Below are 17,155 nucleotides of genomic sequence, written 5' to 3' on the forward strand. Positions count from 1 at the left end.
ATTGAGTTAGCCAGGCAGTGGGGTAACTTTACCTGGATACTCCGCAGAAGAACTCAAGTAAGCGTTCCATGGAACATACATGGCTAAACTTTCCCTGTAACTTCTTTAGAGCCATGATTTTCCTGAGCAGACTTACCTGGCTAAGTTTATCTGGTGAGTGCTAGCTGGATAAATTTTAGCCATGCCCCTGGAACCCCCCTTCCCCCTACAACTTTGCCTCTTTTTAGCCAGCTAAAATGTTAGGTAATGAATTACCTGTGTATAATTTTGCTATTGAGAAAGGCAGGTATGAAGGGTAGCGGGGGGATGTATAAGCCCTTAGTGCTGTGGGGTAGTTGCGTAGCTTCGAGGGCAACCCCCCAAGGCCTACAACGGCAGCTGGCAAATGTGCCCTGTAGCAGGACAGTCTGGAGCTTCACTTTCACTAGCTGCCTCCCCTACAGTTTGAGCCCTTGGGTTCTGATGGTTGGTAGGACTTAGGTGGGTCCCTGGGGGGTGGTGGTGATAACTAGAGTCCTGCGACACACCAGGGTCAGGGCAGGCAGCTAGGAAAATCTCAGGTCCAAGCAGCAGGCAAACTATAGTCTGGTCCAGGAAAGAGGTCGGATCCAGGCAGCAAGCAACCTTGGTCAGGTCCAGGAGAGGCAAGCCAAGGGTGGATGAAAACACACACACTGGATGAGATGAATAAGGAGGATGAGGCTGGAGGAGGCGAGGCAAGGCTGGATGCAGAAATCAGGAACACTGGCAGCATGCACTGCTAGGCAGGAGAACTGCTGTTGAGGTGAAGATGCTGAGGTCTGAGTGGTTTAAACAATGCGGGAGTCCTGACATCATGAGTCGCCAAAGGCTTTTTCCCACCGCTGGGCCTTTAAGAGAAGGAACAGTGCGTGCATGCGCGCCTTAGGAATCAGCATGGCATACATATTCTCCTAGGACAAGCAGGATGGTAGTCTTCACAAATGGGTGACATCATCAGATGGAGCCCAGCACGGAAAACGTCTGTCAAACCTTGACTGGCACACTGAGCATGCCCAGCATGCCATTGTCCATGTGGGTTCTCTCTTCAGACTCTTGTTTTCCATGGAGCTACTACCTTGTGGGGGGTGGAGCTCTTGCTCTCTTTTGTGGAAAAAGTTACATAAAGTGTGGTTTTTGTTCTACGCTGGGTCTCTCTCTAGTTCCCCGTCAGTTTTTCTCGTTGTTTGGTGAGTTGTTTTCCCTCTCCGGTGGCTGCCGATCGAAGTGCCATATTGGGCTTCCATCGGTGCCCACAGTGCCCCCGGACTGTATCCTTAACGAATCCTCACGAAGTGTGCATCCCATGCCTGGGGCCGCAATCTGTGCACGCAGATGACTCCAAAGGGCCGTTGGGCCAGGCTGGATAAGATGGAAAAGGTGTTTGGTTCGGGTAAGTCTAATCCCTCCACAATGGCAAGGAACTCAAAAATGAAATTTCTGATCTATTAGTTAAAATTTGTAACCTATCATTAAAATAATCCATTGTACCTGAAGACTGGAGCATGGCCAATGTAACCACAATATTTAAAAAGGGCTCCAGGGGCGATCCGGGTAACTATAGACCAGTGAGCCTGACTTCAGTGCCGGGAAAAATAGTGGAAACTATTCTAAAGATCAAAATCATAGCGCATATAGAAAGACAGTCAACATGGATTTACCCAAGGGAAGTCTTTGCCTAACAAATCTGCTTCATTTTTTTGAAGGGGTTAACAAACATGTGGATAAAGGTGAACCGGCAACGGTAGTATATTTGGATTTTCAGAAGACATTTGACAAAGTACCTCATGAGAGACTTCTAAGAAAACTAAAAAGTCATGAGATAGGAGGTGATGTCCTTTCGAGGATTACAAACTGGTTAAAAGACAGGAAACAGAGAGTAGGATTAAATGGTCAATTTTCTCAGTGGAGTGCCTCAGGGATCTGTACTTGGACCGAAGGTTTTCTATATATGGAAAGGAATATGACAAGTGAGGTTATCAAATTTGCGTACGATACAAAATTATTCAGAGTAGTTAAAAAAAAAAAAAAAACCGGATCGTGATACATTACAGGAGGACCTTGCAAGACTGGAAGATTGGGCATCCAAATGGCAGGTGAAATTTAATGTAGACAGGTGCAAGGTGTTGCATATAGGGAAAAATAACCCTTGCTGTAGTTTCACGATGTTAGGTTCCAAATTAGGAGCTACTACCCAGGAAAAAGATCTAGGCATCATAGTGGATAATACTTTAAAATCGTCGGTACAATGTGCTGCACAGTCAAAAAAGCAAACAATTTTGGGAATTATTGGGAAGGGAATGGTTAATAAAACGGAAAATGTCATAATGCCTCTGTATCACTCCATCATGAGACTGCACCTTGAATACTTTGTACAGTTCTGGTCGCTGCATCTCAAAAAAGATATAGTTGCGATGGAGAAGGTACAGAGAAGGGCAGCCAAAATGATAAAGGGGATGGAACAGCTCCCCTATGAGGAAAGGCTGAAGAAGTTAGGGCTGTTCAGCTTGGAGAGGAGATGGCTGAGGGGGGATATGATAGAGGTCTTTAAGATTATGAGAGGTCTTGAACAAGTAGATGTGAATCTGTTATTTACACATTTGGATAATAGAAGAACTAGGGAGCATTCCATGAAATTAGCAAGTAGTGCATTTAAGAGTAATTGGAGAAAATTCTTTTTCACTCAACGCACAATTAAGCTCTGGAATTTGTTGCCAGAGGATGTGATTAGTGCAGTTGGTGTAGCTAGGTTCAAAAACGTTTTGGATAAGTTCTTGGAGGAGAAGTCCATGAACTGCTATTAATCAGGTTTACTTAGGGAATAGCCACTGCTATTAATTGCATCGGTAGCATGGGATCTTCTAGGCCCTGTAGTGTTAGAAGGTGCCTGGGAACGAACAGTTCAAACATTCCTATTAATTACACCTTTTTTTTTGCAGCATTTGTCGGTAGAAATGTGATTCTCACCAGTGGCTGTATTATTGGGGCCTGCTGCAGTATAAATACTTGTGAGGTGATCCCTGAGAACACAGTTATATATGGAGCTGACTGCCTGCGCAGGGTCCAGACAGAGCGTCCACAGGTGAGCGGGCCTTTTAATGCAAGTAATTCCCAAATGAATCCACGAGGCATGTCAGCAAGCCAAGCAGGTTTTCAGGATTTCAACAGTCAATGTAAATGAGGGAGTTACTGCTGCAACTGTTGATCAGTGATGCCCAGATCTGTTCCCGAGGAACCCTCAACAGGTCTGGGTAACCAAACTATGCACGTTAACCTGATTCTTAAATAAAAATGTGGGTGTATGTACAGTATGTAAATGGAACGCTCATTATGGATATCCTGAAAACCAGACCTGTTGGGAGTTCTTGAGGACCCTATTTGGGAACCACTACATTACACATTAGTTCATAAAAGGCCATGCAAACTCTGGTGATCTGGGGTTGAATTGTTTTGTTTTTTTTCTTCCTCCATACACCTTTCTTGGGCATTCTACCTCAGATAGTGCAAACTGGCATTCATTTTCCTACCAGAAGAAGAGGACAGAATGAAAAACGGGTACAGTACCAGGAGAATGCCAGTTTCCAGCTCAGAGCAGCCTCCCTCCTCATACCCCCTTGTTTTTATGGTATAGTCTTTATTTTTGTCATGTTAGATTTTTATTGTTTGTTGTGTCAAATTATCAATTGTATTTAGTTAATATAATTTGATGCATGTTTTTAAGACCTCCAATCATATTGTTATAATTAGTTGGTTTTTTTAAATGCGTGTTAATTATTTATGTGCTGTTTTTGGTATGATACTGGGGTGCCATTTTTTTTGAATACTTGGTATTTGATATTTTGTGATCTGTGCAGTTTAAGCCAAGTTATTTTGTGCCTGTCATGTTGTGTTACATTTCTATACTGCCTTCCTTAAATGGATTTAACCCAAAATGGTTTACAATAGCGTAATACAATGCATCAAAAAAAATCATTTTTTTAATCTTAAATCTGTAAAATGCCGTATATCACTAGTGGTCTAGATGCCTGGATCAAACCAATCCTTGCTCTCACTAGAGCAAGGGCATGCCACTAATCTGGCCACTGAATAAATCACATACCAAAAACAATAATAGTAAAGAAACCACCTGCACATCTAAACTACTGCACTCCCATCCAACATCCCCATGAACTATACAAATCACCACTCCACCACCAACAAATCCAGGATCCAATGCTTGGTTCCGAAGTGACAGTAATCTGCCCCCCACTACAGGGGTGGGCAAAATAACACCCCTCCCCCCAACTCTGGATGATGACAGCAGGAAATGAAGGCAGGAATGGAGCAGGAGGAAACTACCAGGTTAAAAAAAAAAAAAAAAATATATATAAAAAATATATATATATATATATATATATATATATATATATATATTACAATTAAAAGAAAAAAAATCTTGGCACATCTAAGTTTAGCAACAGACTCCTGAAGGGATGAGATCCTTGGCCTCTTGCCACACAACACACCCCACTTCATGTCAAATTCTTTAGCACCCTGTCATTTAACGCTTATGTATGGAATGGTTAATAGTGATTTTAATAATAGAATATGACATCAGGCAGAAGGCCATCCAGACTGCTCATTTTCCCTTACTTATGCCATAGTGCAGACCTTTGCCCTTTCCTTCCAGTACCTGGCTTTGGGCATATCACAGATGTGGCTGACCCTTTCTTTTACTTTGATTTGGGGGGGGGGGGGGGGGTAGCAGTTTTCTCCTGTCCCTTTGGGCTTCTGGCTCAATCAGAACCAGGACTGGGATTGGACCCCATGACCCTTCATTCATAACTACCTGGAGATTCCCTTGTCACCCAACATTGCTTTTAGGAGATGATCCAATTTATTTTATCTAAATATATCAGTGGAGGCATTGCCCAGTGAAATATTCAGATCAGCAAGCTGAGACCCAGGGAAGCCAGGGTTCAAATCTTGATGATACTCCTTGTGACCTTAGACAAGTCACTTCCCCTCCATTTGTTAGCATTCAGTCAGATGAATTCAGAACAAGTGGGTTAAGCAGATGGAGTATGGAGCAAACTGATGTCACAGAATATATACCCCTGCAGGGACATCAGCCTGCCAGTATTCGCCGTCTCCAGCAGATGTGGACATGCATTTCCCCACTGGGGATTGCTTCATTTTAAAGAAAAGGAGAATTAAGGAAATAAATTCACCTGCTCTCCTGCGCTGATATCAAATGGTCTCTCCCACAGTTGAGAATTCCTGAGGTGATTTCTGTGGTCCCTCAGATGAGTGCCTAGGTCCGTTAGCTGATTTTTCAGCCAGCATGGACTTAACTGATTGAGTAGCTGAAAGGCAGTGGGTGCAGGAAACAGAGCACAGCGATGACAGCACATGCTCTCTCCCCTGCAGCCGGAGACCGTTTCTGTACTCGGCCAGGTAAGGCTGAGCTCTGGTAAGTTTAAAAAAAAAAAAAAAAAAAAAGGTTATTAACAGAATTAGAAGGATATTTTTTTTGTTGTGCAGGGCTTCCTCCTCCCCCAGTCTTCGTGCTCAGCGAGCTGGTCCAACATTTGTCCCGCTCTGTGGGAGGTCAAGGGACATGGGCAGCCTGGCGGGTTGAGCAGCTTCCTTAGGTTAGTCCCCACTGTGAGGCTTTTCACTGTGTACCTCATGGTAGGCCGCAATGGCATTTTTTGCGCTTTCTAAGGCTGCCCTCTCAGGATTGTTAGTTCGGTGTGTGCGTCTAGCTGTGCGTCCAGGTTGTACATCCAGTTAAACGACGCCTTATTGGCCACATGCTTACCTCTGCGCACGAGTGGTTCTGTGCACTTAAGCTTTTGGTGCGCTTATTTTTTTTAGGCCTAGATAGGCACCTAGGTATGTGCGCCTGTGTTGGATGCATAACTTTTGGGTGCCTAGGTTGAGCTTGCGTAATTTAAAAAAATTAATTAATTAATTAAATCTAGACGCATGCCTCCTGCCACCGCTCGGCCTTTGTCGGCCATAATGGCCCCTGTACCTAAGAAGCCTAAGTGTCTTTCTCTTTGCATTGCTTATCATATTCAGGTGTCTCAGCCAGAAGTGCCGGCTAATTTGTGCCAGCGCTGTTTGAAGATTCAGGGAGAATTTTCTTCCTCTGATTTCCCTTCTTCCCAACCGGATGTGGGTCTGGATAAAGATGGCTCAAGTGGGACACCTGATTTTGGAACTCCCCTAACTGGTTTCTCAGTAGGGGAAGGTAGCTCAGTGAGTATACCTCAGGTTTCTCCTGGTCTGGATTCTTCTACTTTTTCATGGGCAGAATTTTTCCAAGGGTTGCAATCCTTTCTTCAGGCTCAGTCCTCATCCCTGTCCAATGTTCCCAGAGCAGAGGTGCAGGTAGGATCCTTGCCTGGACCTTCTATTAAGCGCTGGAGTATTCCTAGAGCGGCAGCAGGACCTCCGTATAGAGATCTGTATGGCACGGATGCCGATGATGCCGATCCTGCCTCTCTTGAGGATGGTGAAATTCCCCCCAGATTAGAACCGTATAGAACTATGTTATGGTTCTTTCATAGAGATGAACTACCAGCTCTGATTTCCCAGACCTTGAAAATGCTTGGAGTTCCTGAGACAGATTCAGCGTCTGAGCCAAAGAGAAATCCCATCTTGGTTTCCTTGAGTAAAGCCTCTTATTTTTTCCCTGTGACGGAGGCCATTCAAGAATTGATTTATCTTGAGTGGGGCGCCCCAGAGGCTAATTTCAAAGGGGGTTGGGTTTTGGAAGGCCTGTACCCTCTGGATCCAATGGTAAGAGAGCACTTATGTTTTCCAAATGTAGATGGACTTGTGTTTGCAGTCTCCAAGCGGACCACTATTCCCATGGAAGGAGGAGCAGCCTTGAAGGATGCTTATGATAAAAAGATTGAGACTATCCTTAAGCAAACATTTGAAGTGGTGGCAGTGACCTTGCAGATCGCTTCTTGTTGTTCCTTGGTGGCTTGCTCATTTGCTTCTCTCTGAGGAGGTTGATGACTCTGGGGAAAACTCCAGGGCAGTTATGGAACCAGCAGCTGCCTTCTTGGCAGATGCAGGCTGCGATTTGGTCTGCACTTCAGCTAAAGGAGTGGCTTCGATAGTAGTGGCCAGGCGTCCATTATGGTTGAGAAATTGGTTGGCCAATGTGACCTCCAAGGCTAACCTCACCAAATTGCCTTTTATTGGTTTGCTTTTGCTTGGCAGCAAGTTGGAGAAACTGGCCATTAAGTGGGGCGAATCTATGGTTCCTTGTTTAACAGGGGATAACAAGTAGGCACAGCGCTCCTTTAACATGAAAGGACATGCTAGAGGATCCAAGCGTTTTCGACCCTATAGAGGAGTGACTTTTCAGAGGACTCGACCCTTCGGTAGCTCTCAGTCCTTTCATCCCCAACAACCCAGAAGAGGCGCAGGCTCGGATAATGGAACCTCCCAAGCCTCCCAATGAAGGTTTGCTGACCCACCCCTGGTAACCAGGGGATAGGGGGATGCCTCTCTCTTTTATCAGAGGTTGATCGAAATCACATAGGATCAGTGGGTCCTGGAGGTGATTCGAGGAGGATATGTGATGGAGTTTCACAGTGTTCCTTGGGACGTGTTCATGGAGTCTCCCTGCCACTCCATGCAGAAGAAGCAGGCAGTGGAGGGTACATTGGCAAGGTTTCTCAGACTGAGGGCTGTGGTCCCAGTGCCCAACTCTCAAGAAAATACAGGGTGATATTCCATTTATTTTATTGTGCCAAAGAAGGAGGGCTCTTTTCATCCCATCCTGGATCTCAAGGGCGTCAACAGTCATCTGCGAGTGAAGTATTTTCTCATGGAAACATTACGCTCAGTGATGATGGCCGTGCAGTTGGGGGAATTTCTGACCTCTCTGGATCTGTCCGAGGCGTATCTCCACATTCCCATCTGACTAGGAAATCAGTGTTTCCTGCAGTTTGAGTTCTGGGATGCCACTTTCAGTTTTGGGTGCTGCCCTTTGGTCTGGCCACCACTCCCAGAACTTTTTCCAAGATAATGGTGGTAGTTGTGGCAGAATTGAGAGAGAATGGAATCCTAGTACACCCGTATTTGGACAACTGGCTGATTCGTGTGAATTCGCTGGAAGAGAACCGCCTGGTGACTTGTAAGGTGATTTCCCTGTTGCAGGAGCTCGCCTAGGTGGTGAACCTTGCCAAGAGTAGTCTTCAGCCTACTCAGTTGCTGGAATACCTGGGGTTTCGGTACGATACGAAGCAGGGCAAGGTGTTCCTGCCAGAAGCTCAAATTAAGAAGTTGCTAGCTCAACTCTGTCTGTTGAACTCTCTGTGCCTGACTGTATGGTTTTTACCTGTGGGTCCTTGGCTTAATGGTGGCGACTGGAAGTGGTACCATGGGCGAGGGTACATATGTGTCTTCAGTGCTTCCTGCTTTCTCAGTGGAATCCGCAGTCTCAGGACTATTCGATTCGGTTCCACCTGCCAATGGACATCTTTTCCCAACTGCAATGGTGGCTGCAGATGGATCATCTACGGAAGGGAGTTTCCCTATCGCCACTGGACTCTGTACTGACAGTGGATGCGAGTCTCTTTGGTTGGGGAGCTCATTGTCAGGTGCTAACAGCGCAAGGGCACTGGAAGACAGAAGATTCTCTCTGGAACATCAATCGGCTGGAAGCCAGGGCAGTCTGGTTGGCATGTTTACAGTTCGGCAACAGGCTGCAAGGTCGATTGGTCCAAATGTCGGACAATGCAACGGCTGTGGCTTACATGAGTTGGCAGCTAGGTACCAAGAGCCAACAAGTGTTACAGGAAATAGATCAACTTATGAAATGGGCAGATGTGCATCTCCAGATGATCTCAGCCTCGCACATTGCAGGCAAAGACAATGTAAGAGCAGACTTTCTCAGCAGAGAGAGTCTAGGCCCAGGAGAGTGGGCATTGTCAGATGAGGTGTTTCAGCTGATTCAGACCTGTTGGTGACTTTGTGCAATGTGAAAGTTCCACTATTCTTCAGCAGAAGAAGAAATCCAAAGTCTTTGGGAATCAATGCCCTAGTGCAAGAGTGTCCAGAAGACAAGTTGCTGTATGCCTTTCCTCCATGGCCCATGTTGGGCAGATTGATTGGAAGAATTGGATACCACAGAGGGATGGTGCTCTTCGTTGCTTGAGATTGGCCCAGGAGACCGTGGTATGCGGATCTGCAGAGGCTACTGGTGGATTTACCTCTTCAACTTCCAGCACACAGGAATCTGTTGCAGCAAGGACCTGTTCTTCATGAAGATCCAACTTGATTTTGGCTTACAATATGGCCCTTGAAAGAGCTCGCTTGCTGAAACGTGGATACTCTGTGGCAGTGATTTCCACCTTGCTAAGAGCTAGAAAGTTCTCCACTTCCTTGGCCTATGTGTGAGTTTGGAGAGTGTTTGAGGATCAAGGTACTCTTCCTTCCTTGATCAAGATTCCGCTCATTTTGGAATTTTTGCAGGATGGCTTGAATAAAGGCTTGGCTCTCAGTTCCTTAAAGGTACAAGTAGTGGCTCTTGCCTGTTTCATGGGTCAGGCTCATCCTGATATGGTCCATCTTCTAAAAGGAGTGCAACATCTTCATCCTCCTTTACAATTAATGATGCCCTAATGCATTCTTAATTTGGTTTTGGATTTTTTGATAGGCCCTATGTTTAGACCGCCACATACTCTGTCCTTGCGGTTGCTGACCTTTAAAACTGTGTTCCTTGTGGCAATTTGTTCTGCGCATATGGTTTCTGAACTGCAGGCCTTGTCTTCATGGAAACCATTTCTCCAGGTGCCTCCAGGGGCAGTACAGCTCCATACTGTTGCTTCCTTTTTACCTAAGGTAGTCACTTGAGTTTCACTTGAATCAGGCCATCTTCCTGCTGTCTCTGGACAGAGAGAAAGATTTAGAAGAGTATCGTCTGTTGCAACCCTTTGATGTCATGAGACATATTGTCAGGTAGCTAGAGGTTACTGAGCCTTTGCAGAAGTCGGATTGCCTGTTTGTCCTTCAAGATGGTACTAAACAGGGAGAGCCAGCCTTGTGGGCTACAGTAGCTCGCTGGATTAAGGAAGTAGTTAAGACTACATACATGGATGCTGGGAAGCCATTACCTAATCAGGTAAGGTCTCATTTCACTTGGGCTCAGGCAGTGTTATGGGCAGAAGTTAGATTGTTGCCTCCCGTCAACATTTGCCAAGCTGCGACGTGCTCCTCCTTACACACCTTTTCCAGATATTATCATCTGGATGTTCAGGCTCGGTAGGATGCAGCCTTTGCGCGTGCGGTTTTGACTGGACTGCGGGAAGACTCCCGCCCTATTCGGGAGTAACTTGGGTACATCCCACTTGTTCTGGATTCATCTGACTGGATGCTAAGAAATGAGAAATTACTGCTTACCTGATAATTTCCTTTTCTTTAGGGCAGTCAGATGAATCCAGCTTCCCTCCCTTGGCTGCCGAATGATTGTACTATGGTCCTCTTGTGTGACTACATGTTACAGGGATTACTGGTAAGTGTTACTCCAGTCCCTAGACTTGTGTTATTACATTCTTGTCTGAGCTCAGTGTTGGCTGAGTATTGAAATGGTTATCTGTTTTTAATCAAGCTTTTTACTAGTCTGTCCACAGTTGCTTTTGCAGAAAATACTGGCAGGCTGATGTCACTGCAGGAGTATATATATACTGTGACATCAGTTTTCTCCGTCTCCATCTGCTGGTAGAAGTGCATAACCCACTTGTTCTGGATTAATCTGACTGTCCTAAAGAAAAGGAACTTATCAGGTAAGTAGTGATTTTTCATTACCCCAGTTTTATAAATGTAGATTGTGAGCCCTCTTAAACAGGGAAATATTTACAGTACCTGAATGTAACTCGCCTTGAGCTGACAGTGAAAAGGCTTGAGTTAAATATTAAATAAATAAAATACATTTTTACCTCTATTTTATCTAAATTCAACCAACTTCCAGTCATCGCAGCAACAGTCCTTGTCTAGGAGTCATGCACCAAAACCCTGCAAGCCTAGGCCCTAAATCCAACCACTAGGTATCAGCATTGCAGGATGACCATGGCTTTCTCCTTCTCCCAGCCCCTAGGCCTGTGAACACTGTCTCCACAGCATCCCCTGCTAACCCAAAAGCTTGAAGACCTGGAATCCCTTCCGATGGTAGGGCCTAGCCACCGGCCCACCCCTTCTTTGCTGATTTTGAATCTCTCCATGCCTACTCCCTATGCAAGAAAATGTGTCTTTAACATGGCATGTCCTTTTAAACCAGAAATTTCCTTCAGAAGATTACCATAACAAAAGAGACTCTGGCTCAGACTTTTCTTTAGGGAGCCAGAACATCATGCTATACTGACCAGGGTCATGAATGCAAACGAGAGCCTTGGGTAAAAGGCACCTTAGCCCACAGAGGTTGATAAACCTAATGAAGGTTTATCACGGCAGGCACATTTTGTTCGGTGCATTTTATGAAAAGAATGTTACGGACTTGTTGATTTGTTTGTCTGATGTGTAATGGTGGTGTAGGGTGACCAACTTGTAACATGAGCCTGCTATCTGATGCTGCGCCCAGTGTCTTGGCTATATAGAAGCCATAAGTTCATCTATCTGTCAGTTCTCTGCACCTAATCTTACCTCCAGATCAGCTTCAACATACTGGAAAGGAAAGCAGACAGTCTGCATTATTATAATAAGAAGCATTAGTCAGCTTTGTGCAATTGCCTGGTGGGAGGTAGCCAGAAAATGCCACAACTCCACAAACCTCATTCCATCTCCCACTTTCTTAATTATACCAGGAGAATTTCAGGGATCTGATGCTGCGATTTCCATGAAGGAAGAGGGAGAGCACAGATAGGGACTTGTCTTACCATAGGCACTTCAAGAGACCAGAGGGAGCCTGCTGGACTTTGCATGTATTGCTGCTGGAAGAGTGGAACTGGCAGTGGCACTGCCAGGTTTTGGGTACTCACAAGCTGTGCTGGATCTGCAGGAGACTTTGGACTACATAACACTGAAAAAAGGTCCATCGTTCAGCCACTACGAGCTTCACTATCCAAGGCTTCTGTTACCCATTGACGGATGCCAGCACTGCAGTTAACAGGGTAAAAATGCAGGCACTTCCATCCCATCCTCCTTAATTACTGCCTCCTGCAAAACCACCCTCGAACCAAGGGGGCAGTGTACCACCTACCTCCAGTACGGCCTAGCCTCCTCTTCTCATGATCCCTGATACGCTTTGCATTCACACTCCCTGTTACTGGCCCTGCACGGCAGAAGAAGCTGTCAAAGTATTAAGCCCCACTTTTTTTGCTGGCCAGAACATGGAGAGGATTGGGAGAGCAGGACAAGCTGTATTGGAAAATGAGGGGAGACCAGGCCAGACCATCCATCCAGAGGGATGGAAGGCAGAACATATGAGAGAGAGGAGCCAGGAGGAAATTTTGGGATGGTGGGTGAGACAGGACTATGGAGGAGAGATTTGGGAGAGATGGTGAGGGTGTAAAGAAGGGAGAAGAGAAGGAACTGGAGTGACACCTACTGGTGGTAAACTTCATTTCAATATGTCCTTATTTCCCAATTCTGCATTTAGGTGATGCTCCCAATTTGATTTGAATGTGGCAGGAGCTATAATCTATATATTCTTTATCATTACTTTTTAAATTTTTTTTTTAAATTATTAGAGTTTGCAGTGAGCTCTTCCACATGCTTCTCAAACTGTAAGCTGTGCAGCCCATGGGGAGAAGAGATGCAGCTTATGCAGGGGTTGATGGATCCTGAGAAGCAGCCTTGGAGTGGGGGTGTGTGGGGAGGTTGAGTGCATTTTGGGCTAGGGGTTTACCACTCTTTGCTTATACCAGCTTGTATCCCTTATCCTTATCCTTCTCTTTCTCTCTTCCTCTTTCTTTTCTTTGTCACACTTTGTTTCTTATTTTGATAAGCCACACACGTTGCAATATTAAAAAGCACCTCAGGATCTCACGTGCAGACTGTGGCTCATGTCTCCGCATTGCAGCCTAGGTAAATCAGTTAATCCAAGGTTTTCATACAGTGTTGTATATCAGACTCTGCATTAAAATACATTTACTGATCCTCCACCCATGAACTCAATATCTGCTCCACAACCACCTTTACTGAAAACTTCACTCTGGTCAGCCTCATCGTCTGTCAGTGAGACACCTCAGTTTGATTACCAGCTCTGGCTCTTGTTGTTCAGACTGGTCGAGACTGAGAAAACACCATTCAGTGGCCTGGGCAGGGAAGGAGGGGATGGGAGAGTACAAGAGGTGAGAATGAGCAGCACTGGTGGTGACTCTGGGCCACAAAGGGTCATTGCAGTACTTGTCCTACACATGGGAGGGGATGTGACGGAAAACAGGTGGAGGGAAGAGAAAAAGCTTTGAAGACAAGGGCAAACAGGAAAATAACACCCTCTCAGTCTTTTCAAGTAACTTTACATTTATCGTGCTGTTTATGATATTAGTGGACAATATTTTTCTTTGAAAACCTTCCATGCTTTTTGTTAGAGATTTGTAGAACCTCCTGTTTAAACTGTGCACTGATTCATTTTAGACATACAGGAGGAAGTGCAATCTGATGGCTGGAAAGGAAGTTGTAAACTGAATAGTTTCTTGTGTAGTCATTGCTTAGATTACTGTGCCAAAAGCAGGATAGGCTTTGCACAGATATGAAGACAGTAAATCCTTTTGAAAAAAAATGGCTTTGCTTGACACCTGCTTATGGAAAAAAATGACTGACGTGTTTGTAGCCAAGTTTTAGAGGTAAGTCTGATGGAAAATGTAGTATCTTTTTAATGAAGGTTTGAGGATCTGAGAATCAGTAAGGGTCCCTTCCACCCAGAGCCCACTGTACTAGGCTGAGCCTGAGGCCTCATTTGGAGTTTAGAGGGGCTTTGCTGGATGTGACTCGAGCTGCCATGTGGACCCTCAGAGTGTAGTGAACAATATTCTCTTTTGATGGGAAACTCCTAAATCTGTTCATAACAGCTAAGTGTCAGCATTCTGCTTCAGAAGTGAGCAGAAAGCAGACTAAATTTGAATGTTTTCTCCCTTCATTGTAAAAAAGATCTCCTGTATGTGTCCTCTAGTACCCCTAGTGGCAGAAAACCTTAATAAAACTTAGACACCAGAGGACTGATTGTTGTATCACTTTCTTGGCTAAGTCAGATTTGATTCAATCACATAGGATGTTTTTTCAACTTTAGAAATAAAGATCCAAGGAATGTGATTTTGAATCAATCTTCAGCTAAGGTTAAGTTACCAGAACCTGAAGCTAACTGATTGCATCAATCAAAGGCTTGAAGAATTCTTTATTCAGCCATATTAAAATCACGTTAAAAATCAGAAGGCTTCAAATAAAGCAAACCCTGAATAAATATTACAAATAAGGGTTGGTCAGAATTAGGTCTTCCTTCAACATCATGGTAGTATGCACCAATTGCTTAGGAAGTCCATTCAACTTTTTTTTTGTTTTGTTTTTTTTTTTCTTTTGCCGCAAGAAGCCTGGGAAAGCAGTGTCAAAAAGAACTTTGTGTAATTGGACAATTGATTGCATATCCTTCACTTATACCGAAGCAGGTTTGACCATAGAAGGGCATCTGTGGCCCATCTCAAGTTGACCTCTATAGCAAGAGAGCAAATGTTTTGAGCCATGCCCCCCCCCTTCCATTCATGCAACTGGTTGCCCCCACATCCAAGATGAGTTACTTCAAATTATACATAGATATATGGATAAATAGATACACACATCTATACACCACACTGCCAGCCAGTGGCTCAGAGCCCCTCTCTTCAAGTTGCTGAAAAGGAGTAAGCTCACATTCAATCAGGCAGATACCCCACACCCATACAGACAAAGAGAAACAGATACCTCATACCCCGCAGACAGAAAACACTCCACAACCATTTATTTATTTATTTATTTATTTAGTTAACCGCTTTTATATACCGACAACCGTTTGCACATCGTGTCGGTTTACAAGTAACTTAAAACCAGGGTATATATAGGCATAGCCTTTACATAGAACAAGGAACAAGTGAACACAGTAGTAAAACAAAAAACTAGATAAATTGGAGGAGGGAACAGACCAACAGACCATACCAACAGAGACACCCAGGCACAGAGAGACAGTTACCCCATACCTAGACAGATACAGAGAAACAGACGCCCCACACTCACAGACAGACACAGGCAGTCACAGCACACCCAGACACAGAGAGATACACAAATAGACCACATACACACAGCCACAGCACACCAGACAAACACAGCGACACTCACTCCACACCTTGACAGACCCAGACCCTGCACACGACATCCAAACACACAGGCCACACATCACATTGGTAAGGGCTGAAAAAGTTTTCAAAAAACTTAGGCGCCGGCCAAAACTTTTTAGGAGTTGAGAAGAACTAAATCCCATCCTGACCATCTTTTTTGTTTTTACTGTTTTCACTAATTTTTCTTATTTTCTCTCTAGTTTTGTATTTTTCTTTGTTTTCTTGTCTGTTTTCTCATGTTTTGATTTACTTATTTACTTAATTTTTTTTTTACACTTTTTGCCTTTATTCTCTCTTCTCCATCTCCTCATTCCCTCTGGCCTCTTAGCTTTTTCACCTCCCCTCCCCCTCCACTTCTTTTCCCCTGGAGAACAACAGCTGCGATCTCTCTTCCTGGGTAAGGACCCTCTTGGGCTGAAGCCTGGGGGTGATAGGTTTTCCTGGGTTGTGGCTCTTCTTCATGTCCAACTCTGCCACAGAGTAAGCAGCTCCTCTCCCTGGCCACTGAAAGAAACGCCTGGCTAAGTTGTGGCATGCTTACAATGATGTCGTCATGTTTTGGCAGCTCCCTCCCTCCTGAGCTTGCAGTGCCTCCATGGCACCGAGCTTGACAGCACAGCCATTTTTTCATCCTTGGTTGGGCAGCCAGTGTTTCTTCTCCCCCCCCCCCCCCCCCCCCCCCCGATTATTCATGCTCCTCAGTTTGCTCACCCCTGCTTTGTAGAAAAGATCTGTAAAGCTGTACATGGAGTTTAGTCCACTTATTCATATTCCATTACTGCATAGACACTGACTCCTGACGCCACAGCAGATTTAAGTGATCCATTCTCTAGCATCTTTCTGAGAGTTGGGGCCCATTTTCATGATTTAGGATTGTTTAAAAAAAAAAATAAAAAAAAATAAGAGGAAAATGGAGTTCTCCCAAGCAAAAATAGTAAATAGTTTGCCACCATTGTTGATGGAATTGTTTTTGTATCTCTTCCCCCCTCCTCTTTTTTAAATATGAAAACCATTAGCTAGGGATTCCCACATGAGTGATGGGTAATTGTTGTCTTCAGAGAAATCAAAGTTTCTTACCTGTAACAGATGTTCTCTGAAGACAGTGAATCAGTAACCACAGATATACCCTCCTTCCTCCCCTTCTAGAGTTGTTTATTAACTTGATAACAGACCTGAGGCATGTTGTTGAAGCATGGAAACTGCCACGCATGCTCAAGATGCTTTTTGAGAATTCCTGGAAAGCTCTGGAAATGTCCAGTGATGGCACCAGCATGTATAACTGATGAGTCACTGACTTCGGAGAACATCTGTTTACAAACATTATAAGGCCAAGGACAGTAACATATCAGTTTTTTACTACAGGCAAAAGTATGTTCCATAATTGTCAGAGATTTCCGAATAATTTAAAATGAAAGCTCACGTTGATTGATGGCCTCAATCGTTCTTCATACTTCTGTCCAAAATATATGAAAATTTGGTTCTTACCTGCTAAATTTCATTCCTGTAGTACCACAGATCAGTCCAGACTCCTGGATTTTGTATCCCTGCCAGCTGTATAACCAAGTGTGCCACCTGCAGTACCTCAGTATTGACCTGTATCCAAGCCAAGATGTAACACCTACAAAATTTAACAGCCACCCCCCCCCCCCCAACAATGAATAGGAGGATAGTGATGCTATAACGTACTAGAAAAACTCTGACTCAGAATATAAGTAGAACAGCGTAAAGAACATCTCTGCATTACAGACAAACCACCAAAACGAGCAACTGACTCTCCCTCCCTTTCCATGGGTGGGTCTCTGGACTGATCTGTGGTACTATAGGAATGA

The 17,155-nt window shown here is 44.5% G+C and overlaps 1 protein-coding gene across 3 annotated transcripts in view; it reads left to right on the top strand.

Moving 5' to 3' along the window:
- DCTN6 (dynactin subunit 6) overlaps positions 1–17,155 on the top strand; it is a 70,207-nt gene that overhangs the window by 49,766 nt on the left and 3,286 nt on the right. For all 3 annotated transcript variants that reach the window (XM_029601445.1, XM_029601436.1, XM_029601451.1), the window contains exon 6: positions 2,958–3,100. In XM_029601445.1, coding sequence (XP_029457305.1) covers positions 2,958–3,100 — 143 coding nt within the window. The remainder of the gene's footprint in view (positions 1–2,957; positions 3,101–17,155) is intronic.

This window comes from Rhinatrema bivittatum, chromosome 1 (genome assembly GCF_901001135.1).
Source record: "Rhinatrema bivittatum chromosome 1, aRhiBiv1.1, whole genome shotgun sequence".
In the NCBI taxonomy this organism is placed as follows: domain Eukaryota; kingdom Metazoa; phylum Chordata; class Amphibia; order Gymnophiona; family Rhinatrematidae; genus Rhinatrema; species Rhinatrema bivittatum.